The sequence below is a fragment of the Apostichopus japonicus genome, chromosome 14 (assembly GCF_037975245.1).
Source record: "Apostichopus japonicus isolate 1M-3 chromosome 14, ASM3797524v1, whole genome shotgun sequence".
NCBI lineage: Eukaryota > Metazoa > Echinodermata > Holothuroidea > Aspidochirotida > Stichopodidae > Apostichopus > Apostichopus japonicus.
The window spans coordinates 4,619,261-4,646,434 of NC_092574.1; the positions used below are offsets into that span (position 1 = coordinate 4,619,261).

The 27,174-nt window shown below is 37.4% G+C and overlaps 2 protein-coding genes across 2 annotated transcripts in view; both read left to right on the top strand.

The window, feature by feature from the left end:
* Positions 1–1,303: 1,303 nt before the first annotated feature.
* Positions 1,304–16,628, top strand: LOC139979819 (transmembrane protein 144-like). The gene is made up of 10 exons (XM_071990945.1): positions 1,304–1,403; positions 3,393–3,604; positions 5,683–5,805; positions 6,079–6,178; positions 7,280–7,360; positions 8,635–8,767; positions 10,602–10,690; positions 12,033–12,130; positions 13,148–13,365; positions 15,288–16,628. The coding sequence occupies exons 2-10, from the start codon at positions 3,460–3,462 to the stop codon at positions 15,423–15,425; spliced, it is 1,125 nt and encodes a 374-aa protein (XP_071847046.1). The 5' UTR covers positions 1,304–1,403; positions 3,393–3,459; the 3' UTR covers positions 15,426–16,628.
* Positions 16,629–20,514: 3,886 nt separating this feature from the next.
* Positions 20,515–27,174, top strand: part of LOC139979818 (uncharacterized) — a 35,057-nt gene continuing 28,397 nt past the window's right edge. Inside the window, exons 1-3 of the mRNA XM_071990944.1 lie at positions 20,515–20,697; positions 24,767–24,975; positions 26,175–27,090. Coding sequence (XP_071847045.1) covers positions 24,768–24,975; positions 26,175–27,090 — 1,124 coding nt within the window. The 5' untranslated portion in view covers positions 20,515–20,697; position 24,767. The remainder of the gene's footprint in view (positions 20,698–24,766; positions 24,976–26,174; positions 27,091–27,174) is intronic.

Consider the following 27,174-nt stretch of genomic DNA (forward strand, 5'->3'; position numbering starts at 1 on the left):
ACTTGACATGTCGGGTGCCATTAAAGCACTATACCTGACATATGTCGGGGTGCCATGAAAGCACTAAACTTGGCACATGTTCGGGTGCCATTAAAGCACTTATACTTTGCATTTGTTGGGCTACCATTTAAGCACTATAACTGACACATGTTGGGGTGCCATTAAAGCACTATAACTGACACATGTTGGGGTGCCATTAAAGCACTATACACTTGACACATGTTTGGGTGCATTAAAGCACTATACTTGATATGTTGCAGTGCCATTAAAGCACTATACTTGGCAAATTTTGGGGTGCCATTAAAGCACTATGCTTGGCACATGTTGGGTGCCATTTAAGCACATCATTTGGGATGCCATTTAAAGCACTTCACTTGGCACATGTTGGTTGCCATTAAAGCACTATATTTTCTATAAATAGAAAATAATGCGTGATATTATTTATCCAAATCATATTTGGCGGTGGCTAAAACTTCATCCAACACATGCTGCATGAGGTAAATGACTCTTCGTGGTCGTTTCTGTGACCTGTGACCGTATAGCAGGTTGTCACTCATGATTATTATCATGTCTGTACATTCTCTTGTGTATGAGTGTAAGTACGTACAATCATATATATGATCCACATCGATATTGTTTCAATGTGTTTCCATTTGGCCTGTTTCCTACAAGATTTCTAACCGCAGGCACGTAGCCAGGGAGGCGAAGGGGGAGACCGCCCCCCCCCCCCCTCGAGCATATTTTAAATTTTTTTTTCATGATATCGAAGTTTTATAGTAGCCATTATAAGAGGTTTTAATATTTTAGAGTCACTCGTAAGATATTGCACTGAATTTGCTTCTCACTTTGAATGGATAAAGGGACTTCCTTCAAAGTTGCCATGACTCTGTCAGTTAGTGGTAATACATAACACTCAGACTTGCTTGCCGACGATGCAGGCCCGAGCAAAATGGGTTTAGCCTGCAGGCCTGTGAAAGGAACAGTAAAAAACAGAACATGAAATTTGCAAGTTGATATTTTTTCTAGAATAAGTGGAGCAACCAAGAGGCTACCAAGTATGGCATGCTCTCTGAAAAAAAACCCATGCATCTCCACCTCCCCTACCCCACCCTATCTGTGGCAAAATATGTTGAATAGGATAAATTACTGATGATCTAAAATCTGGAGATTTGAAGGTGATTTAAGGTACTTCAGATATCTTATTAAGATTCCTCAACGACAGCTGGCAGAAGGATTGGGGAGCACTATGCTAAACTTTGAGCTCTTCTAGCTCTAAACGGTCATGGTGGCAAAAGTTGAATGTGCTGTGAAGTGTGATAGCGCGAGCCATCAGCAGTATCATATCATATGGTGGGCAGGACATATTAGTTGAAATCGGCCTTGGAAAGTGACGAGTTTAGTGTGTAAGTCATTGGGAGCAATTACTTGGGTGCGATACCCCCAGAGGGTGCGTCGGACGGACTATGCTTAGTACTATGCTGAAACTTTTCGTATTTTTATTTGCTTCAGATGGGAGTTGGAACTCAGTATTAACAATACTTCGCCGAAAACTGTTTGTCTGTTGGTGTGCCTAAGTCCTTAGCACACTGTATATATAGGCTAGCCTACCGTAACCTCAATTCACCTCAAGCTTCAACTCTGTCATGTGATTGTGATTCAACTACGTAAAAACGAGTTTCCCTAGTGTACTGTACATAGACTATAGGACTAAATATGTTAGAAGTTAGTTTGGTTTAGTGGGAAAAGGAACTGGACGGACATTAATAAAGTCCCAATTAAAGACCTTATGAAAAATAAAAAAAACAAAGGCAGCTCAAATCATGTTGCAATTTTTAACATAACTAAAGGCCTAGGCCTAGTGGGGTTCCACAAGGGTCTGTTTAGGGTCCCTTGTTGTTTGTTGCTTATAATATATAGGCTAAATGACATTGATGGAGATATTTAGTGTACAGCCAAGAAGTTTGCTGGTGACACCATACTGTATTCTGAGGTCTCTTTTAAAAGCGATTCTGAGAAATTTCAAATGGATTTGAATAAGGTTTTTCCTGGTATCAGGGATGACAAATGCTTTTTAATATTGATAAATGCAAGGTGATGCATATTGGTAATAGTAACCAAAAGTATATCTATACTCTTAATGGTGAGGAGTTGCAGGAAGTCTTCGTTGAAAGAGACCTACAGTAGGTATCTACATTGACTCATCTCAGCAGCCTTCTAAACATTGTCATGAAGCTGCTAAAAGAGGTAATAGGGTTTTAGATATGATCAAGAGGAACTTCAGTTTTCTAAAAGAGGACATGTTAGGCTTTATAAGCAGTTGGTTAGGCCTCATCTGGAAACTGTATGCTGTGAAGGCTGGAAACCCATTGTTTGCTAAGGATAAGAAAGTACTCGAAAAGATCCAGAGGAGGGCAACAAGGATGATTAGTTCCTTAAAGAGTGTTCCTTATTATAGGCGGTTACAACTGTTGAATCTCACCACACTGGAGGTTACGTGGTGACTTGATTCAGGTTTTCAAGATTGTGTATGGATTTGACAATTTATCCTTCACTGACTTTTTCATGTTTGCTAATAGTAGTTGTACCAGAGGTCATTGTCTTAAACTCCAAAAGTTACAAAGTAGGATTAATATTTGGCATAACTTCTTTTCTAAAAGGGTTGTGAATGAGTGGAATGGTTTGCCTGAGAAAGTTGTACTTGCAAGTAGTGTCAATAGTTTAGTTTAGTAGAAAAAAAGGATCAGGAAGGACACTCAAGTCCCCATCAAGGACCCTATAGGAGAGGAAAAAAAACTGAAGACACAAACACTCAGACCCGATTACAATGCTTAAAGTGCTTGTCCAAAGCATTCTTAAACCCATTGACACTACAGACATTTTGTTACCTACAAGTATACATGCAACTTTAAATACACTTTATATTTAACATCATTTTCTTTGCCATTATCAGTGCATTTGAAATTCAAATGGACACTTCAACAATGGCATCAACTTCCTAAGGATTTTCACAAGCATAAAATGAACAAGTATTCTGTCTTTGATAGACTGAGGATGAAGGGAGGTTTCCTATTTCTTTACATTCGACCGACACAAAGAACACTTAATCTGATGGCTGATGCAAGTAACCTGTTAAAAAATACAGTATATAGAATGTTTTTAATAGTTTCTTGACTTAACCAGCAAGGATGCCAATGAACTTTGAGGTTTGACTGGCAAGAATTCAAAACCTTGCCATACGTTACTTCTGTACAACAGTAACTTGACTTCACTTGAAGGAAAGGGAAACCTATACATGGTCGAAAAAACGTGATTTTGTTGTTCATTTGTTCTTTACTGTAATTCATCAATTTGGCATCTCTTAATTTTTAAATTATTCCTTCATTTTAATCTAGCATTCTGTGTCATTGTCCATCATCATCATCATAATCCTGGGAATTCAGAGCTCATCGGGAGGTGGCAATGACACTCGATCGCTATGACGACGAGGACCTATCGAATCAACAGGGAATGGATTCCTTTACAGTTGGACTTATTGCGGCAGGTGTTGCCATACTTGGCTTTGGCTGTAACTTGGTTCCAGTGAAAAGAGTTCGTACTGGTGATGGTCAGTACAAGGTGGCTTCTTGCATGTCATTAAAGGCATTGAAGACTCGCCCCAAACCGCGTGCCGCGCTCTGAAAATGTTAACTTTCCGTTGCTTTCAAGTGAAGTTGTCTGCTTGTCGCTACAAAATGCAGACAGTAATGAAATGTGATACCTTGTTATCTTAAGCTGGACCTGAGATGTCCATCGCTGCTATGTACACTGTGTTGTGGGTATTGACCTTTGCTGCATGTATTGCCTGTACACTAGTGTCTAATTACCGAAGATAGCCAGCTGTGTGTGTATATTCTGGGATCGATGGTGGTGTTTAACACTTCTGTTACACCTCATTCGAAACTAGGTCAAATTACCGGCATTAGACGTTTCTTTTTGCGCGAGTCTTCACACCCTTTAATGCTCTTGTTTCATTGTCTGGAGGAAAAGAGGATGAAGTAGCAAAAAATAAAAGCCATAACATTGAGAATAGACGAGTCTGTAGTAACCAAACACTATCCCCCGACGGACATCGATAGAATACGTTGGGAAAGTTATTTATTTAGGCTGATATACTAGGTTTGGTTGCTTTGTTAAAGCCGTGTGTGATGTATTTTGTTGTGTTAGGCCTTTTTTCCACTGAGTGGTCTGCAAGTAAAAACACTGTCTTGTGATATCAATATGGCTGTGCATTAAACCTGACAAGGGATAAAGGTGACCGGACACCCTCGATTTGAGGGGACAGTCCTTAGATATTAACGGACCCTCCCTGGATTAAAAGTGTCCCTGGAATGTTTGCCCGATTTGATTTACTGTTATTGATCATCCCCAAATTTGTTAAATGACGTAGAATAATGTAAATTTGAAAAGAAAACAAACACAATTTAATTGTTATTGACATTCAGTTGGAATCTATGGTGACTGCCTTGGCAGTATTATGTATGCTATTAACAGCTTGTCTGAAGATACAACTGGTTAGAAGGTTTGTGTTACTTGTCAGCACTTGGCTAAGGATTAAAGATTGATTATTTTGTTGCCAAGGCTTCTGCACTGTGAGATATTACACATTTATTGTTGATTTATCTGGTACATGTTGTTCAGACAATAAATTGTAGTAAGGATTTGCAGATTGGAGTTTCAACAGGAGTCTCTGAACAAACTGATTTGAGAGTGATTAATAATTCAAATATCTCTTCGAACCTTCACTTATGCATTAAAATAGGACATATAGCCTAGTTAGCTTCTATTACTTGGCAAGGACATAAATTTTTCCACGGATAACTGAAAAATTCTGAAAAGCCCAAGACCAAATGACTGTGTGTTTAGAGTAGGTACAAAATTAGAACTGGAACACAGGCAGCAAGCTGGAATGTACCTGTGGATGCGATTTTATATAAAAGGTGGGGACAAAAATATCCATATAAAAAAAATCATTTAAAGAAAATTTAAATATTAAAAAAAAAAATTTAAATTTTTTTAAAAAAATTTTAAAAAATAAAAAAGATTAAAAAAAAAAAAATTACCCATATAAATTTTATTTATATATTTTGAAGAAGCAGAAACCGGTTCGAATTGCATAGAATTGGAGTAATGTTAGGGATAGATCTGCCCTGTGAAACTAATCTTGCGACCATGTTAGGAAATGAGTCACAGTGTGGTTTTGTTTATTGCTGATTGGGAGGCCATAGTAAGGTATCACAACTGTCATAATGGGAGGACACAAAATGACTTCAAACTTGAGAACCACCAGGAAAATACTTTTGCCAAATGTTCAGCAAAGTTTAGCATACTAACTTTTGAGGTTCAATACTAATGATGAGCTTTTAACATGAAAATGAAAAAAATGAAAATAGAAATAGAAACTAACAATGGACAACCAAACAATCACAACGGTCTGTCGAAAGGATGTTTCTCAGCTGTTGTACAATAACAGTGGTGTTGCCAAACTTTTCATGCATTATTAAAGTGGTGGAGTATATCTATTTTGTTTTCTAACATTTGAGTCCCTCTGTAGACAGAGAAGTTTGTATCTTGAATACTGAGATGACATAAACTGTCATGGAATTTTATGTTTTCTTGTTATTTTTTCTTTCTCGGTCTTTATAGGGATGTTCTACCAATGGATCGAATGTGCTTGTATTTGGTTAGTGGGATTGACTATCCAGCTATTGAGGAGTAGCCCACCTGTTTACCCATTAGCTATGATTGGCGGTGTGTTTTGGACCACAGGTAAGCTCGTAAATCTTTGCCTTTCAATATCTGTCTGTTTAATATCCCATCATCCTGCTGAAAGCACTCCATGCTTTTGATGGTTGCATACTTTGGGGCTGCATTCTTTAATTGCAATCTAACCTGCACCTCACCACCTCCTCTCCCACACTCCCCTCCCCACCCCCCTCCCACCACTCTCCCTACCCAATCCTACTTATTTCAAATAAAATACTAACTTCATTCTTCTCTGAAAACCTCTTTCCTATTTCTATCTACTATTGTTTTACAAAGGGAATATATGTGTTGTGCCTTGTATGAAGACAATTGGGATGGGACTAGGAATACTCCTGTGGGGGTCAACCAATCTCTTGACTGGTTGGGCATGTGGACAGTAAGTACATAAAGCGTGCTAAAAATGATCTTGAAAGCAAAACTCAAAGCAGTTTAACCAGATTGACATGTAGATGAATTGCCAGTCCGATCGGTAATTTCAGGATTATGAATATCATGATCATCTCTGCTGCAAATTGATTCTCAGAAAGATCTTCATTCTAATGACGAGGCCACAGAGGTCGCAGAATAGTCCTTTTGTTTCTCGTTAAGTCCAAAGGTCATTTGAAACCACCAGATGTAAAAGTCTAAAATTCTTGTTAACATGATGACTTCAAAGAAGGAAGAAATCAAACTTATATGAGCTTCAAACTTAGTATGTAGATCTGCCTTAGTGTGTACAACATTCTTATGGTTATCTGCACTGGTCAAAGATCATTTGAGGTCAACAGAGGTCACAGTTTGAAAATATTGTTGACTCGAGAACTGTGAGTATAGCAACCCCATTGTTTGTCATATTGCTGAATGGTCATTCAAGGTCAGCAGACATGAAGTCTAAAATGATTGTAAATATATTATCAAAAGCAAACCTCAGATGAAATTTGTATATGGTATGTAGTTCATTCTTACTGAGTGCAAGGAAAACTTTTTGGTGGAGGTGAATTGTCACTAAAGTTCACCATAGGTCAAAGTTCACCATAAGTCAAAGTCAACTATTAAGTGAGTACCAGAACTCAGTTGACGTATGTGGATATCAAAGGTGGTTCGCTGTCAAATATTGAAACTGTGTAATGTTGAATTAAAAAGTTCACTTCTGAAACATGGCATGAATTAACTAAACCTGCTGGCTTCTTTTGTTTTACTTAATCCCAGAAGAAATTTCAAGTTCCTTGATGAGTTTGTTGTGGCTCACAATGAGTTTGTATGGAACTGAACTATTCATTCGTTTCTTTCATTATCTTTCTTTTGTGTAAAAGTAAGATGGCCTGACGTTTCGATCCTAGCAGGATCTTCCTCAGAGGCTGAAATGCCTCTGAAGAAGATCCTGCTAGGATTGAAACCTCAGGCCCTCTTACTTTTTACAAATTCTCTAATACAGGCTCTTAAGTGGATAAGCAGTTTGCCAACAGTTTTGTTTGATTTTGTTTTTTTCTTTTGACAGCTTTGGGTTGTTTGGACTTGCTAAAGATGAAATTGAGAAACCTTTGTTAAACTATTTTGGTCTTGGATTCGCATTACTGAGGTAATTTGGTCTGTTCTTATAATGAGTACTGATGAGTCATTGTAATGAACAATAATTTAGTTTATGAGATAAAATTTTATTCCCTCAGTTCATTTTGGAGAAAATGAAATTTAACCCCAGAGTAGCTCCTCAACTCAAATAGAAAGTTAATCATTCAAAACTCCAAGAGCAAATGTTATAAGGTTGCCTCATGCCTCTCACAAAAAGAACAGTAGCTGTTTTCTTTCAATTCATATGTGAAAGTAAATAATTTGTACCTACTGTAAGATTCTGTTTCCTAATAATTAGTAGTAAGTAGCTTAGAATAAATTAACTGGGAGAAGTTTGTACTCACTGTCATACTGAACCTTTCACCATGATGAAAATGATTCTTTACACATTTCATATCTACCAAATACAACCGATTAATCCAAAGTAAATTATCAAATGGTAGTATATCAGTTTGGAACGGGAGCCTAAAGCTCCCTAACATCAGAGGACTTACTATGCTCATCAAACAAGTCACTTATGTACAGAACACCACTCAACTTATAAATAACAATCATAAATATCAGGTGATGATACATAACAGCATAATGGCTTATATAATAATATGTGGATTATAATGATCTGATTACCATAATTCTTAATTTGACATGTGAAGGAAATGTCACACCATGCATTCACAAGTTGATTAATGAAAAAGTTTAATATTCTTTGTATCCTTTTTGGCATAATTTCATCGGGCAAGAAAAACTTCCATCGCATCATTACTTTCCAAATGTGTGATTTTAAGATATCTTTCACTTATAAAACTGGTGATGAAGTTTTGTAAGTTATGTTTGTCTTAATTGCCTGACCAAATAAATGAAAATATGACTGTTTTCAGGTCTTTAATGAACTTGCTCAGTGGATTTAGGTAACACTGAAAACAAAACTTGCTCTGATAAAAAAAAAAGTTGTTCTAAATTGGGGAACAACCTCAGAGGTTTCCATAACATACAATTCTTGTTCAAATTGAGGCAGTCCTAAAAATATTGTCCTGTCCTATATCACTGTTCTTTGCCTTAATCTATTCAGTACATTAATACTTAAGGAGATTAAATATGACACTGGACTTGCAAAAACTCTATTCACCAAACTCTATACTATTATTGTTATTACCATGACAACCACAACACTTCATCAACTTAGATGAGTTGTTACAAAAAAGTTTTTCCTATCCATGGAATTACATTTTGACAGATTTACAATTTATTTTCACTCCATTCCTTTACGGCATCAATTTTCTTTAGATTGTTGCTGTTCCTTTTCGTAAAGGCTGATGCAGGTATATCTGGGAGTGGTCCGAGTCCTCAACCTGTGACATTCGAAAGAACTCGTCTTGAAGATGAAGATGACCCCTTACTTGTTCCACCACATTTGCAGGTACTGCTCATTTATGTATCCTCTGATGACACTTAGAACATGGAGTGACTAACACACTAGTTGTCCCATTCTTACAAGCTTTCACAATATTTTCTATCCTCTGAAGCTGAGCTAGTGATTTTTGTTACCAGAATTAGAATTTTTCTTCTAGTGTGCCAAAATATATTCTCTAACCTGTAGGTGTGGAAATTTTACTTCATGACATATGCACTGAGTTTCTTTGGCTACTTGGTAAAGAGTGTGAGACCTACAAACCCATTGGCTATTGTAAATCATCCGCACAGACCAAGTGCAGGTCCCCTGTGGGAGAATGAGCTGCAGTTGAGTTCAAGTTCATCTTCATCCTATCTACTCCCATCAATGAAAATCAAGACAGGCAATTTAGAATGGTTCCCACAAACCACAACAATTATACCAGATGAAATATATATAACCATTTGAATCACCTCATAGTACATACACATAGTACATACATATAGTGCATGCATACACATAGCACATGCACATAGTACATACACATAGGACATACATGTAGTACATACACGTAGTCCATACACATAGTCCATACACATAGTACATACGAATAGTACATGCATATAGTACATACACATAGTACATATACATAATGCATACACATAGCATATACACATAGTACATACACGTAGTACATGCACGTAGTACATACACGTAGTACATTCACATAGTAAATACACATAGTACATACACAGAGCACATACACATAGTCCATGCACATAGTACATACGGATAGTACATACACATAGTACATACACATAGTACATATACATTATACATACACATAGTACATACACATAGTACATATACATTATACATATACATAGTACATACACATAGTACATACAAAAATTGATATTAACTTAAGAATACAAACTCACTGTTCATTCGTATTGCTATGGCCACCCAAAGTGGGAACCAATTTCTTCTGTCTAGTCATGTTCACAGGCACTGCCAATTTTGAAATACTAATGCTTTTATATCAAGTACCTGCAGTGTTTAATTTTTATTGCACCGTGGAAATGCAGTTGCCATGTTTCTCTGGAGAAGTTCCAGATGAGGTTCAAAATTTATTACTGCATGAGCTCAAATAAGGATTGAAATGACAAGGCAACTTTTCTCTTGAGCAAATAGGCACTGCAGCAATTTTTCTGCTATTAGAATTAAACCAGAGCAATTTTGGAAACTTTAAAAGGGCACCAAGGCACTTTTGAAGAAAAAAGACACACCTAGCCACTTTGCCCCATACTCAGTACATTTATTGTGTGTAATAATCTCATTCAACTCTGTTGAAATTTTTTTCGAAAAGCTGTTTTTATTTCCAAGATTTAAAGTTTTGATCAGTCTGGGAAACTCATTAAATATGTGCAAACTATGACATGGAGTGTTGTACTCATCAAAATGTCTTTCATCACCCCTGAACAAGTTAACCCCTAATTATAAGCCCACATATATCATTTGAATAATGTGATGTGATATGAAATGTCTTTCTTAATTGAGTTGGAAGCCACCCGACATTTAGCTTGTAATCCATAAGCCCTTGCAGGTTTCTCCCACATTTGTGGTTGCTTAAGCATTGTAAAAATAACTACTTCTTATTATGTTTATTATTTTTAATATGGGAGGATACTGTTTGGAATATCCACATCTATCTTTGGCAAATTATAATTTTTCAACATTAATAATGTGTATGACGTTTGTGCAAATTAAGAATTGTGTAAATTATGCTAAGCTGTGTAAGATTCTAATCCCGCCCCTAAAACCTACCAAAAATAAGTCTCGTGTTCTCTTCCATATTAAGAGTGGACGGATGGCAGCAGACCTGTCAGTAGTTGACATCAATGACTCATCTTGGGTGGACGCACTGTCACCACTGCAGAGAAGACTTACGTACGTATGCACTGTACTTCTCAGTAACGGGAAAAAAACATCAATTCTTTGGGGGCTTATTTCCCCTTCGTGTATGTAGGTATTTTAGATCCTCCTGCGAGCAGGAACTCGTGAAGAAGCCTCATTGGCTTATCAAAGCCGCAAGCTGACCAAAGTCATTCTCTTAGATTCATATTTAATGTCCATGATTATGAATTGTCAGTTGTCAACAACTCTGTAACTGGACGACATACATTAATCTTGGAGTGACCGCTCAGTGACTCGAACTGGGAACCTTATGATTGAAAGGCACCGATGTTAACCACTGAGCTAACACTCCAGCAACACTTCATCGTTAGCTTCTAGATAATTACTTTATATTGTTTTCTTTTCTTTCTTTACTCTACCTCTTTGCAGTCACTCTTGAAGATAATAAATTAAGTAGTTTCACATTATATAGGGATAATAGAAAACAATTTGTTTGGAAATGTTCTAGCCTTATCCTGTGTACCAGTCTCTTAACATCATTCCAAAATACGGAGGATCATCCAGGGAATCTATTTTCTCGATTCATTTAGTTTTTTTTTCATGAGATTCAAGCTCTTCACATGTAATAGGCTTTGTAGTGTGATTTTTGATACTATCCATCTGTTGTTTTTGTTTGCTGCGAGTGATGACGTCTTTAAAATGGACAGTAACGAGTTCAATATGAATGCTGTAAGTAACAGGAGAAAAATTTGGCCTTGTAAAATGCTGTCACTAAATTTTGTTGCCATTACAGACATTCATATTTAAGCGCAACATTTAAGTAGCATTTCATATATTGTTAGTAATATTAAAACAAAACATCAAAGTAGCATTATTTATGCTGTCACTAATATTAAAACAACATTAAAGTAGCATTTGTTTTACTGTCACTAATATTAAAACAACATTAAAGTAGCATTTGTTATATTGTCACTAATATTAAATCAAAACATTTAAGTAGCATTTCATATATTGTTACTAATATTAAAACAACATTAAATTAGCATTTCTTAACTGTCACTAATATCAAAACACAACATTAATGTAGCATTTCTTTTACTGTTACTAATATTGAAACAAAAAACATTAAAGTAGCATTTGTTTTACAGTTACTAATATTAAAACACTACAGGAAAGAATCATTTCATTTATGTTAACCAACATTTAAAACGAATCATTTGTTTTATGGTTACTAACTTTAAAATACAACAATAAATAAACTTTTCTATATGTTAGTCTTTATTTTGTATCTTATTTCATATATGTTCATCTGCTCTTAGCCTTTGACATCATGTAATGAGAACTAAATGTTTCAATATGTTTGGTTCCTTTACAGAGGTTGTACACTTGCCTTATTTTCTGGTTCTTTGTATGGGTTTACCTTTGTTCCTTGTCTCTACATTCAACAAAACTACAAGGATGCTAGTGACTCGGGTGAGTTTCATTTCTAATAGGTCATAGATATTTACAGATCAGATATTGGTTACAATCTGTTGCTACCAATTGGTACCATCCAAATGACAGTAAGGTACAGAGAGAAACAACATATATGTTTATGTTTACCAAATCTGCGCCAGGAACAATGTCACTAGGCACAGATTGGAAAATAATACTATAAAATGAGGACATTAAATATCTCTGTAAGAGACAGTTGTGTGCATTGGCTTGAATATTTATTTGCTGGTTACTAAGGTTCAGTGTGCATTAGCTTGAATATTTATAAAGCTGCATGGTGCTTTAGCAAAGAGGAAACAACAATGATTTTACTCCACACACTTGTCATCTGAAAATAATCTACCAGGTATATCCTACTGTGTAGGCCGAGAGGTGACAGTGCTACTACTAATGCTACTACTACTAGCCTATATAAGTATAACACTGCCATTCTGGGCCTAACATTATAAGGTTGGGCTGCAGGGATTATCATAGCCTATGTATGATTGACATACTGTAGAGAATGACATTACAGACTGGAAGCATGTGTGTTATGAAAGCAATGTGAATGGCAGTTTCTAAAGCTGTCAGTGGTTTGCATTAAATGTTTAAAATATGCAGGAACACTGGTATTAGTATGGTAGAATGTTTAGTTAAACATGAGCCACATTCATTAATTTCTCGAAGTATTACTGGCCCCAACTTTTAGCATGCTAAAATTGCGTAAGGTAATCAAAAGTTCTTCGCTGAGGTGAAACTCCCTTTCCCAGATATTCATTAGCATGTATTTAAATCAGACAGTTAAATGTGTCAGTGAGGGTAAAAGCTTTTCTCCTAGCAAAATTTATTACTATCAGCTATGTCAGAATGAAACAACAGTAAAGATGATACAAATGACTAGACATCCTATGAGGAAATATAATCAAATCTTGTAAAACTATTTTCAATTTTAAACTATTTCTTACATTCTGCATATTCACTTACTCACACAAATTTTGTATCCCTGTCTTTTTGCAGGTCTGGACTATGTGTTTTCTATGTTCTCTGGTGTGTTCGCTTCCAGTACTGTTTATTTCCTAATCTATTCGGCCTACATGCAGAACCGTCCGCAGCTTCCCCCGAACATATTCTGGCCTAGCGCCATCTGTGGTATCATCTGGGCTATTGCCCAGATTGGCTGGTTTGTCGCTACTTACAACCTCAGCCTCAGCGTCTCTTTTCCCATCGTGACATCGGTAAGTGTCGATGTGCTTTAATGATCTGTAAATCGTGTCAGGAATATAATGCCATTTTCATCACCATCTGGAGCTCAATGAGGTTATTTCTTCTGTCAACAGACTTTGCTTCCCTTAAATGGATGAGGTGACTGGTTCACTTAGATCTTTAGTTTATCATCAAAACTTTTGTCATCACTACTTGCCAAAGGTTATTTTTGTAACTAGGCTAGAGCCATTCATAACAATAAATTCTCAGCAGTGCACTGAGTATGAAGTTATAGAACAATATCGAATTCAGTCTTAGTTTCTGACAGTATATGATGAGCATAAAAAAGCATAACAGTAAAAATTGAAAAAAGGGTCATAAAATAAAACACACAAAAAAACACACAAAGTTCAAGAAATTATGTGATTCTTCGGTTTTGAAGATCAACTGGATTACCCTTTGTATGGCTTAGGCAACTTATAAGGTTACTTATGCTTACAGAGTTGTCTCTTGTGAAGGCATACCACAATTAAGGCTATTTTGCTCAACATCAACTTTTTTCCTTCAAGTAGCAGATGTACATAGGTTAACTTTCAAACAACGTTCCAGCAGAGTGGATTGTCGTGCTTATAAAGAGCTGAGTACATCACCATGAATGAAGTACTCCATAGCATTCATAGCAGAGAATGAAAGAAGTCTCTAAGATCATTTAAAGGCAATACTCTGAATTTCATTATCAGCACACATCAATGCCTGTCAGTACTGCCAAAGTCATCTCTTTCAGTTTTGACAGATTCTCTACAATCACATTATTGTAACCAGGTACTTCTTTTTCACATGAATTAGCCCTTTGCAATAGAATGTGCAATTAAAAGCTAGGGTTGCTCATTTAAGAGGTTAAATATGAATGCAGACTTTTGTTAAAAGAAAGTGATTTGTTGGCCTGTTAGTCTTTAGTTTTGATAATTATGACTCCTCTAATTGTGCATGTTTATAATGGAATGTATTATACATATGAAAGAAGACACAACCCAATCACCGTCTTTAGCTTATGGTATGGCGATCTTTGTGAAGAACAACTCCCCAAGCAGCTGAGAAAAATCTTGCTCTGTTTGGGAGATCGTTGTGTCTAGGTGCTGTCATTTTGTTAATGTGTGAACTTTCCACTTTCTCTTTATATTTATTTTCATATTTACAAGGTAAAATAGTCAAAGTGTTGACATTGGAAAACAGCCATCTGTTAGGTCTTGTTAATAGTGTGTCAATATTTAAGATTCAACATTTTGCAAAACCCTTTACAAAAAGTAAATATTGTAACAAAATAAACAGACAAATAACAAAATCAAACACATGTTGCTCAATGATGTCACATTTAGACTTGATCAAGTCCCTCGTCCGTGTTTGTGAAGGAACATCAAATCTGGAATTAGATTTGTCTTTAGCTGTTTGGGGGAAGTTGTTATACACAGTTCTCACAAAGAACCAATAATGAAGGGTGGGTTTCTATCTCCTTTAAAACAGCTGATTGGCCATGGCAACCATACTCCAGCTAGCCTATCGGCGCCCAAAATTCAATCACACATTTTGTGCAATGTTCCTTATGTACGCTATGAACTTTTCATACACAGAAACCACAATTGAAACATTTTAGATGGATGTACTTATCTAAAGACAATAATGACATTAGCACTGGTTTTCTTGTTTGAATGCAAAAACTATGCTAAACTATGTACTTTCAAACTGTGGTTGGTGTAGGCTGTTGCATTATGTTTGATTTGAAAATCAACATCATTTTTTATCAAGAATTATAAAATATTGTGAAATTTATGAGATAAAGTTTCTATATATTTGTCTTTGCTCAGCATATTTGTCAGCTGCCCTACATTATGGCAGGCTCTTTAAAAACTATTTTAAATTTCAAAGTGATTGTTTATCTATTTTTTTTTTGCCCCAGGGACCTGCTGTCATCGCCGCAGCATGGAGCGTTTTCTACTTTCATGAGATCCGTGGTTTTAAGAACTATATGGTGCTTTCTATCGGGGTTGTAACAGTCGTTGCAGCGTCAGTCCTATCAGCTCTTTCCAGGGTGTGAAGAATATCTGTGCAATAGAAGAAAAACGCCGGGATGAACTAGTGAATCGTCTCCTTTAGTTTTGCACATGTTACTTTGTGTAGAGGCAGATTAAGACAAAACACATAGACAGCACACATAGACAGCACACATAGACAACACACATAGACTAAATTAGAGTGAGACGAATACTGGGTGCCAAATATATCAAGAATGGATTGCGTTTCTGATCAGTATTGTTATTATAGTTCCACAGAGGACCGAGACGATTTCCATAGCAACGTGAAAATTAGTAGATAATATTGGGGATAGTTTGTATATATTTAATGTACAGCAGGTCGGCAATGTGCACTCATTTACTAAGATATTTTAACTATTTAAAAAAATTTTAATCAAGGTATTATTAGTACTATTATTGACTCAATGTTTTCATATTCAGACCTTGTTCTGTGCTAAGTTTGGCTATGAGGGAAACTTTCTCTTTTCTTTGTTGACCTGAGGTTTAAAATTTGTCAGCTTTAGATGGCTGGAGGAGTTCTCACTTGTTGTTGAAGATACAGCAATAGTATACAAGATTCTGTACAAAATGATCAAGCTTGAAAATGCATTGTGAGTGCCGATATAAATCATAACCTTTACAGTCATGTTGTGTATGTATGTGTGTGAGTGAGTGAGTGTGATACCTTGCTGTTAATGGTAATATCACAAAAAGAGAAGGTTCGACGGATATCTAAATTTGTATGTGGATGCTCCTTGTTGAAGTCTAGAAGCCTATAGGTGAGGTCAAAATCTACAAGACCTTGTAGGAAGACCTTGTAGAAAGTGTTGCTCAATTGATGTACATTTGGATTTTATTTCAAAACAACTGCACTATGCTTGACACAATGATTTGGATATTGTATTCTTTCTGCATGGGTGAGGTCAGAGTTTATCACAGCATTTGATAATTTTACCTATCAATAAGGGAATGTCTGAGTGGGTAGATACTCACTTGATATACCATTGGAGTTTATTTCAAAGCACTATAAATGCAGTCTGCCAGACACAATAGTTTTCTTTTTCTATCTGACATTACAAACTTTGGTCTTGTTTTAAGTAATTAGATATTGAGATATTGAGGCCAACAACATTTCAGTTCAAAGTGAGAGCTAAGCACAAAGTCTTTTAAACGAAGGTCTCGTGCATGTGGACTGTAAAATTCCAATATATTCTCTAATACTGTCATCCTTATTAGTCAATTATGAGTCATTTCTTATATTTCTCTGCTTTTGTTTGTAAATTATAAAAACAAAAGATCCATAAGAATTCAGTGAAGCAACTGTGGGCTACATTGGATTTTCTGATTTTCCATCATTCAAAAAATAACAATGCTTAAGCTATTTTTTATGAAAAGTAGTAGCATTCAAACTAATTATTCTCATTCAATCCAGGATACCACATCATAGCCACATACTTAAAGGCATTGAAGACTCACCCCAAACCATGTGCGGCCGTCTGAAAAAGTTAACTTTCTGTTGCTTGCAAGTGACGTTTTGTTTGTGTCGCTACAAAATGCAGACAGTAATGAAACGTGATACTATGTTATCTTTAGCTGGACCTGAGATGTCCATCGCTGTATCGTTTGTATACTGTGCTGTGGGTATTGACCGCAGCTGTATGTACTGACTGTACACTAGTGTCTAATTACTGACGGTTACAAGCTGTGTATGTATTTTCTGGGATCGATGGTGGTGTTTAACACTTCCGTTACACCTCATTCGAAACTAGGTCAAATTACCGGCATTGGACGTTTCTTTTTGCGCGAGTCTTCTCACCCTTTAAGATGGACCCAAGTTTTTGCTTGGTCTTCATGTTTTTACCTCTGACATGAAAATGGAAATTTACTGGGGGTTGCAGGGGCGTATCCAGGGGGGCGCAACAGGCGCGCGCCCCCCCTATTGGCCGTCACCAAAAACAAAGTTTAGCACAAAAAAAAAAAAAATTGATGACGACCTTTATGTGAGATGTCGGTGATCATTCAACCCCCCCCCCCTCTCTCCCGTATGCTTTATTTTTTGTTTGTCAAAAAAAGGTTCTGGCGAAGTTCGGCGGCATAATAGTTTTAGAAACATAGATGGTAATTGTGTTTGTATTATCACTATTAACACTAAGTGACATGCCAGCCATACTAAATTGTGCATTGTGTGTCCATTTTTACTGGAAATGTTGCTTATCAGTGGCGGCGGAACCGGGGGGGGGGGCTCAGCCCCCAATGAAAAATTGAGGGGTCAACTGCATGATAAGCCCCCCCAATATTTACCAAGGCTCCGAAACGTGCATCTGCCCATTTTTCAATGCATACTTGTCGATCTGTCCGATGCACACGTATATACTATATAGGTGTAATAATTTTAGTAATTGCTGGGGGACCCTGGTCCCTCGGCCCGTCCTCTGGCTATAGACCACATTGTCACCCCAACCGCGTCTTCACGCCCCGTGAAAAGTGGAAGCAGTTAGTGTGAGTACCGATAAGCGTAACACAACTTCGTCTTAGGCCAATGACTTGCCTCATTTCAGCCAGTTCTCCAACATCCCCTTACTTAGTGGCGGAGCGTCCATATATACAGTCAGGGGGCGGTTCCCCCCCCCCCCTCCTGACGGACTCAATTTGACTGCTGGCGCCCTTTTCAGCTTTTCACTACTTTTAACTTATTCGCGATTGACTATATTATTGCGCTCTCATATACTTATTGACATTTGTCATATTCTGTTGGTGTAATTTTCCGACAAAATGGCGACGACACCTATTTGTTTCTCCGTTTATCTGCAAATTAGCAAGGCCCGGAAAGGGTCATTTCCTGCAATCTAGGGAGTAACTTTACTCAAAAAATTTCTGTACGCTCCGCGCCAACCTGTGGTGGCGCTCCGCCTAGATAGTGTCGAAAGCGCCCCTACAGACCATTCTTGCCCCCCCCCCGACCAATTCCCCTAGCTGCGCCACTGCCCTTACTACACTCAAAAACGTCTTTGCGAGTACACTACGAGTAATAGCTACTCTCTTAAAACACCATACAAATTACAATGTTTTTACAGACTTTTACGTGCAATCCTTGAAATTGCAGACTTGAGACCCATATTTTAGGGCTAGGTATTCGCAGCATAAAACACTCGGGAAGTGCCGTTTCCGGCCATCTGGGGGTTTGAAAAACCCCAAAATTTTCTTGTACGAACCGCGCCAACCAATGGTGGCGCTCCGCTTAGATAGTCTCCACACATTAGCCCCCCCCCCCCCAATAATTTTTCCGTTCCGCCGCGCCTGTTGCTTATTATTAAGGTCGAAAAATGGATCACATATGGCACGATGTTGTATTTCAGCCCTTCTTCGAAAGCAAAAATTGTCCACCCCCTCCCCTTAGACCCATCCCCCAGGACGGCGATCATTCATGCCTGACGCCCCCCCTATTGGAAAATTCTGGATACGCCCCTGGGTTGGGCAGATGGAAAAGTAATTTATTTGGTGAACTTTAATGGATAGCTTAGTTATGGGCGAGCTTAGCCCACCCAGCTGAATTAGGCCTATTTTCTTCCTTGTAAGAATTAGTGTCCTATTAAAAACTTCACAACAACTTAGTTGAAAGGCAGTATTGAGGGGCTGTTCTACAAATGGATTTCATCTTTAACTTCCAACGTTTCATCTTGCTATTTCTACAGTTGTCTCAAGAGTTTCAACAGTTTAGATGAATATATTGAATATTTACCTACAGATCTGATCGTTTCATCTCAAAATTTTGATGTTTTACTTCAAAGTTGTTGACAATGTGTCTCAGAATGTGGAAGGTTTTATCTACAAAAAAATTATCACAAAACTCACAACTTTTCCGATGCTTTATCTAGAAGCTTTATCCCTAAAAATTTCAATGTTTGATCCAACAGATGAAAAAAATGTAAGCTTTACCATTAAATGGTGACATTTCACTGATTTCAGCATATTGCCATTATAAGTTTCTTTAATGCTGACATAAAACTTTGACATGTCGATGGATTATGAGAGTGAAACAATGATCGTTAACTGTTCAACAATTGTTCACAGTGCATTGCCAGAAGCCATTAGAAGTTAGCCTTATGTTGTCGGAATGAACATAATTTTTTTGGGAAAAACATAATTTGAGAACGACCAAAAAAAATGACTGTTTTATATTCTACACTAATACAAAACACACCTACTTCATATAGTGCCCAGAGACAAATGGGATATGGTCCAACTTGACTACCAAGAGGGCCATAGTAAGCTATGTACAGTGAAAATGTGTATCAAATCCTTGGACTGCTAATTACACGAATTCAGTCTTGTAGTAATAGGGTAGTACTCGAGTACCTTTTTGTAAGTACTCGGTTCTTGATCTTCAGTGATCGGACTCACATGCTAAAGTACTCGTATTTGTACTAGGTACTGCCCAGCTACATGTACTTACATATTGGCTATAGCCAATAACCACGCACCTATTGGTTATACGAGATGAAAATTGCTAAAATACGGAACAAGGAGTATAGCATAACCGCAGATAATTACTACTATAATTCTAACACTCATGTGTATACATGTCTAGAAGTTGCTTGCTAGCTACTGCCACTTTGTCATTCCAATATCAGAAAATTTCTGATAATATGTAGACTTTCTGAATTTGCGAAACAACAAAATCAGAGCATTGATATTACATTCAACTTCTTAACAATCATCGGGGAGCAGGCCAACAATGATACATGACTATTGTCCATCTGTAAAGTTGAAATACCCTAGCACAAGTAGTCACCATAATATTACATATGCAAACTTCCCACATGATACTTGAGAGTCTGCACACCGTATATGAGTTTTCCTTTGGTCATTCAGAGTAAGTCATTGTTTCAGTTGATTAACAGCTTGATTGAAAAATTATTGTAATGTTTTAATGTTCCGAGGGCAGCATTACGGCATAAAGTTTGGAACAGCAAGACACACTCCCTGCTCATATGTTATGTTCGGTCAGTGGCGTGAAAAGGTTAGCACGCTAACTGGGTAGCCTTCCGGGATTTCCCGATGACGCAAGAGCTAGTGACGGACGTCAGCGCAGTGGTGGTATGCATTGTGTAGCTCTTTCACTGTTATTGTTACTAATCGTGTATGTAGGCCTAGTGAGTGAGTGGCTTATTATTATTGGTGATACTACTTGCCGAACATCCGTCGAATGTCATATGTCGAAAGAACATAACGTTCCCCAAATAGAAGAAGGGCATCATTGACAGAAACGATTTACAGTATTTCTCAATCAGTAAAGTAAGTCAAATTTGTGGCTGCGAACCTGTCAGTACTTAGGCCTGTTTACTAGAGTTAGTGGTTGTAAACTTGCTTAGCATACATGCCTAACGTTAGGCTAAGGCCATGCCTACTAGTGGTCATACAGTAGTACTGGCTGCCCTGTACGGTACTAGGCTAGTAGTAGTAACAGCACGATAGGGTAATACTTTATAGCTATGAAAACCTCTTTTGCAATATGTTTTCTCCATTTTGTGTAAATTTAATATCGCGGACATTATATCGATATATTGGGGAGGAAATTTATCGGACGTTTTTACTTGGGTCACATGGTAAAACGTCAACACATTTCTTTTAAAAAATATGTCTATACCACAAGTTACCCCATAGAGTATATTCATAGTTTCTTAATAATGAGGGATACTACATCAAGTGCAATAACTTTTCAAACACAGCTGGTTAACTGAAACCACAAACACAGTCATCATTTGAAAATCCGCCCCTTAGTGAGACTACCGTTCCTTTTATCGCCACTGCCCACTTCTTCACCTTTCATTCAAGGTGATTCGTCTGGAACTTAGCCAGTATGTTATGTAATCAATTCACTAAGCCTAGCAATGGAAACTGCACAGCTCAAATTTTCGGCGAGAGCCAATTAAATGCCTGAGGCAGGTAAACTGTTATGGCAGTGGTATTAAAGGGTGCATTTTCAAATGTTTCAACGGGTGTTTTTATAAATGGAAGATGAAGTTGGAACATTAGGGAACATAATTCGCACACAAAAAACTTATAGCCTAGGCTTACATGTATAATACTTGTCAACATTGGAAAGTCTATACATTTGGTAAATATAATCAACAAACTAAATCATATTTTGTACCCTTTTAAGCATAACCATGTCATTAGGCATACATGTATGTTTCTAGCCTATTACTGATAAACCTGTTGCTTTGTGAAATGCTAATTATTTCAATGCATGTTCATTTGCCATGTATTAAATTTGACCATAGTCTTTGCTAAGTCTTCCTGATTCAATACAGAGTGATGATGGTTTTCTGTAGTTTGTAGAGGATATCAAACCGTTGAGTGCAGAATATCATCCTTTCATTCTGGCACACTGAATCGGTTGGTTCCATCTCGATAAATGTACTTGATGGTCACATGAGTTGGAGTTATATTGAATGAATTAAATTGGTTGCATCACTCTCTCCAATGTATAATCCTCATCTTATTTAGCTGTCACATACCCTCCCACTTGATAATTTGCAGCGATCATGTCTTCAGCTGATTCTGCAGATCCTGGTGAAGATGTGGATCTCTCTGATGTCACTTCTGTTCCTTGTTTGTTCCTTTTGTAGTGCTGCCTCAGAATTTTGTTTCAGATTTTTTGTGTTAGGGACAAACACACTTTTTGGTTTCGATGATAATCGTAACCTTTGCAATCATGCGTGTGTGTATGGGTGTGTATGCGTGTGTGTGTGCGTTTGTGACGCCCAGCTTGTAAACACGATATCTCAAGAAGGAAAGCTTGGACAGTTCTCATATTTGGTACATAGGAGTACCTTATTGAGTACAAGAAGCCTATTGTTTTTAATGTAGATCAGAGGTCATTTAAGGTCACCAGGGGTCAAATAGTGAAAAGCTTGTAAACATGATATCTCAAGAAGCAAAGCTTGGATTGATTTCATATTTGGTATGTAGGTTGACCACATTAAGTACAAAAGCCTATCGTTTTTGGTGGATGTCGAAGGTCATTTAGGGTCACCAGGGGTCAACTTGTAAAAACCTTTTCATAATATACGGTATCTCCCATCGTCCAGCCTATGAGTAGATGACATGGGCGATTCGCCTCATAAGAATAGGAGAGCCTATTGACAATTGAAAATGATCTTACGGGCATCCGTAGATTTGAATCTGAACTCGCGACAATATCCCCATTGACTTAAGTGTGTCGCTAGAAGTCCTGAATTGCTATGTACATAGCTACATACATGTGTGTGTGTGTAACTGTGTCTTCCAAGGCTTGCTTGCAGACCATAGATATATAAAAGTGCTAGAGCTACTGCAACACTTGTCACTCATCCGTATGGATATTTTGCTAAAGAGTTGATGTGATTTCGATGGAATAGTGCATTTTAATGGCGAAGCGTGCCTTCTCTAGAAAATATTTGTAGATCATTGGTAGTTCTGGTTGGATGTAAGTTGCACAGGTACCACGAATTTCAAAACATTTCTTGGCCAGCTGCCAAGGAGAAACTAGGTCAAGCACCTGTGAACTTGAGATTTGTTTTCACTTCATGGAGTTGGCTGTAATGTTGGCCTAGTTTTTCTCAATAACTTGTGAAACTACCATTGACAGGTTCCAACAAGGTTGATATTTTGGGACTAGTTGTGAATGGGGTAAGGGATTGTTTCAAAACATAACAGTCATGTGATCCAATGTCAACAAAGGTCAATCAGGGGTCAAAAACTAGTATTTTTGCAATAACTTGAGAACCAAATGTCCATCAAGGTTGGGAGTTACGCTATTGTAATACAATAGTCGACCTGCATTTGGGTGACCTTTGACCTCAGGTTGACCTCCAGTGACCTGTGTTAGCTTCTTTCAAGTTGATTCTTTGAAGTTTCATGGGCATATTCCAATCTAAATTGTCCATAAGTGGACTCCTCTGCAACCTTAATGTGTGAAGTTATTAGAGGTTTGGTTTGTAATACTTGGTGTGCGGATTCATAACATTGAGTACAAGAACCCTACTGTTTTTGATGGAGGTGTGTATAACCACGTACAGACTGACCTGTGTTAGCATGCCATAGTGTTATTGTAACAGCTAGTTCTGGTTATATACTAACAAGCAGAAGTCTAGTGCATTGAAGTCATCGAAACCTCAATGCATTTTGCATTCTGGTTATTATTTACTTTTATTTACATTGTACTTATATATTCCATAGCATATTCCATTTAATAATTCATCTTGCCATTTTGTACTTGCATTGGAAACAAGTATTAAAGTGGGAATTTTTCCCAAGTTTACCCTATCTCGTCATAAGACAATTAAAGTTTGTTCCATAAGTCAAGTATCATTCTTTTAATTGTATCAAGATCACAATTTTCACTTCAAAATCAGGATTATTGATCAGCCCCAGAAATAATTCCTATTCCTAGACCATCAGCCATTGTTTTGGCAATGTCAAGTTTGGTTCACTAAACCTAGCCAGGTACTATAAGATACTGCATACTGCACCATGTTGTGATGCTGGATCTTCAGATTTTACTGCTTGTTGTGACAAGCCATTTGCAGAACAGGTTGAGGAGGCGATACAAGTGCATTCGTGGTGTTGACAGACACTATCCTATCATATACAGTAATAGTTGAAGCTATTAGTGCAAAATTGTATAAATGCCAGCAATGAAATGTATCACATTCTATCCGCCTGCTGTTGGAGGAGCGATGGAAGGGAGGGTCAAAAGAAGCACAAGGGTGGTCTGATAAAACATGTGTGGAAGAAAATACACATGTCTTAATTAATACACATCATTAATTAATAACAACAGAAATAATATTTAGGTGTGGCAGGACGTTTGCCTGTTAAAAAATTGTACACAATTTTTAAAGGTTATCATTTTTTCCTGGGTTTCTTGCCTCTTTTAGATGGAATATAATTACTTAAATGTCTTAAGGCATTGAACCCCATATCCGGCCTCCTCCATCTTGCCAATGAGCATTTACATAGATTCATGGTCTTAAATCAAGTTTACTCATGACAACCTTTATTTTCGAGGGTTATTCGTTGCATTTCATGACACCCTGGAATGACTGCTGTTTGGGAACTGGAAGAATGTGCTTTGGTTTAATGGTCATCAGTGGCCTACAACAAGCTGGAATGATTTAAATTGTCAATCTTGTTTAAAACTGTTCTCATGAGACTGCCACTCTCCCAAGCATCGTTCCTCACTGAAACACTTTGAAAGCTCAAATAAAACATTTAAAATCCTTGCAAAAATAAAATTGTGTTTTCAATTCGTAATATTTACTTTGTCAACAAGTTTGATGCATATACTGTATTCTTTCCTTTTATGATTCATCCCAAGTATGCCTAATCAACACCGTCAGCAAAATCCACTTGGACAGAGCAAGCAGAAAAACAAGAAAAGGAAGAAACCAAAGAAGGGTCCGTCGTTAACCAAGAAAGAGGAGGAAGAAGAAAGAGAATCAAGACTGCGACATCTGCAAGATATCTTTCATGATATTCTAGATGCTGTGTTAATTCATTCCATTCTCGAGGAATACAATTATGAAGGTAACTTTGATTGACCCCTCAGGCGCTCAAGCTCAAAACAATAACCTCTGAAAATACAGCCAAAACTATAGATCTATGGAAGAATCTATTCTGAATTTGTTAGGGAAAGAATTCTTTAATTTCCTGACTACATTATTGAATTGTAGTTGTTCTATCCAGCAAGTTTTAGAGAATCACCCTTATAAATATGACAGCAAGAATTGTGGGAACAGTAACACATCATGTTTCAGTCTAACATAATCACATTTAATGGAGGGGTTAAGAAGATAGTTCAAGTATTACTGTGAGTGTCTTGAAAACAAGTCCTAATTTTATTTTGCATTTTTGTGTGCGCACATATGATAGCATTCTAGTACAAGCATAGCAATCTTAACATGTAGTACAAAGTAGGGGAAAATATGAAATGATACCAGCTTTTTAAAATTCAACAATTTTGTGTTCTTTGAATATAGTAGATCTATGCAAAAATCCTTGCAGACAATTGGTAAGGGGATATCAGCCAATGATATCACTGGATGAGCAGGATTCTGTTGAGTATTTGCAGAAAGAATTTCTCTGTAGTAGGTTGAAATGATGAACCTATAAATGGCTCAAAACATGTTGCTATTGTCATGGTAATGGCATATGTGTGTGTGTAAGTGATGGCTTGGCTTGTAAATATGTTAACTCAAAAACTATATGGTGGATGAACTGCAAAGCTAGTATGTAAATGCATATATATTTAGTGTAAGATCCCTATAGCTTTCTGCTGAGGTTAGTGGTACTTTTGAAGTGACCAGAGGTCAAAGTCTGAAAACCTTGTAAACATGTTTAACTAATACAATTAAAGCTTGGATGAACTTCATACTTGGATTTTAATGAACCATATTGAGTGCAAGATCCCTGTCATTTTCTATAGTGTTCAATGCTCATTTGAGGTTACTAGAGGTCAAAGTGACACTTTTTTTAATGACGATATTTAGCTTCAAGTATGAAATTGATGGAGTTCACAGTTGCTGTACATATGGATCCAGTATTTGAGCAATCTGTGTACAGTTTACATCAAATACTCTTGTATACTGTAAAATAATATGGCAAGGAATCACAGTCTGTTGACTCAGCTGGTTCTGTATTTATGGAAGAAATAGCTGTGTCTCTTTGGTATGATATCAATTATTTCTTTCTCTTCTAATTACTGTTCTCTTTAACTACCTTTGCAGTCGCCAAAGCTTTAGAGACGCTCTTGCCTCTTGCTGAACAAGCAGAAAAATCGACTAACAAGAAGAGAGGTGGCATATCTTCATTTAAGGACATCAAAGATCGTCTTGAGAGAGACAATGTCGGTGGCGGGGATGGTACTGACAGTGATGAATCCAGCCTAGTCGATGAAGAAAATACCTTGAATGAACTGAGAGATTCCAGTCTGGACCTTCCTTTGCTCCCCAGCAGTTCTTCTCACAGAGACCAAAATCCACAAAGAAATGATAGTCCTTCAACGACGACAACGACAATGGATGATAGCCACCAGAGAAGGACCTTTGAGAAGTCAAGTTACACGGCTACGTCCTCAGATATCGATAAACTTTTAGCCCAGCGGAGAAATACCACAAACCCATCCGATACATCACTTGATCTTAACACTTCTTCCAGGGATGAGGTCCCTCAGTATTTGAATGGTTACTATGGCATCAAGCAGCAAGGGATGCAACCGGGACAAAACAGAACCGAGAGAGGGCAAACGTCGTATGCCGGCGATCGGCAACCGTTTTACGGGATGCAGTACACCAACTCTGACGTAAATAGCCCACAGGGTACGCAAGATTATCTCTCTACCTACTATGACCCTCGTTCAGTTACACAAGGATATTACAATCAAGAACACAGGCAAAGGACTACCTATGCTGACCTGAACATAGGTGTGCATCAAAGGACAGCACCTTATGACAGTTACTCTAGAACATTCCTATCGCACGGCAAAGAGAATGCGCCGTCTTGGCCAAAAAAACAATCACAGATTGTCCGGACCGAAAAACCAAAGCCGCAGAATTTGGAAAGACACGTAGAACCTTTACCAAGGGGTAATGTACTTTGTCTGTTGCGTGGCCTTCCCGGAAGTGGCAAGACAACCCTCGCTAGGTAGGTACTGCATATGGGTAGTCATTGGGTAGTCATTCTCGTAACAATAGGCTCAGAAAACAGTTACAGTAGTACAAACATGAT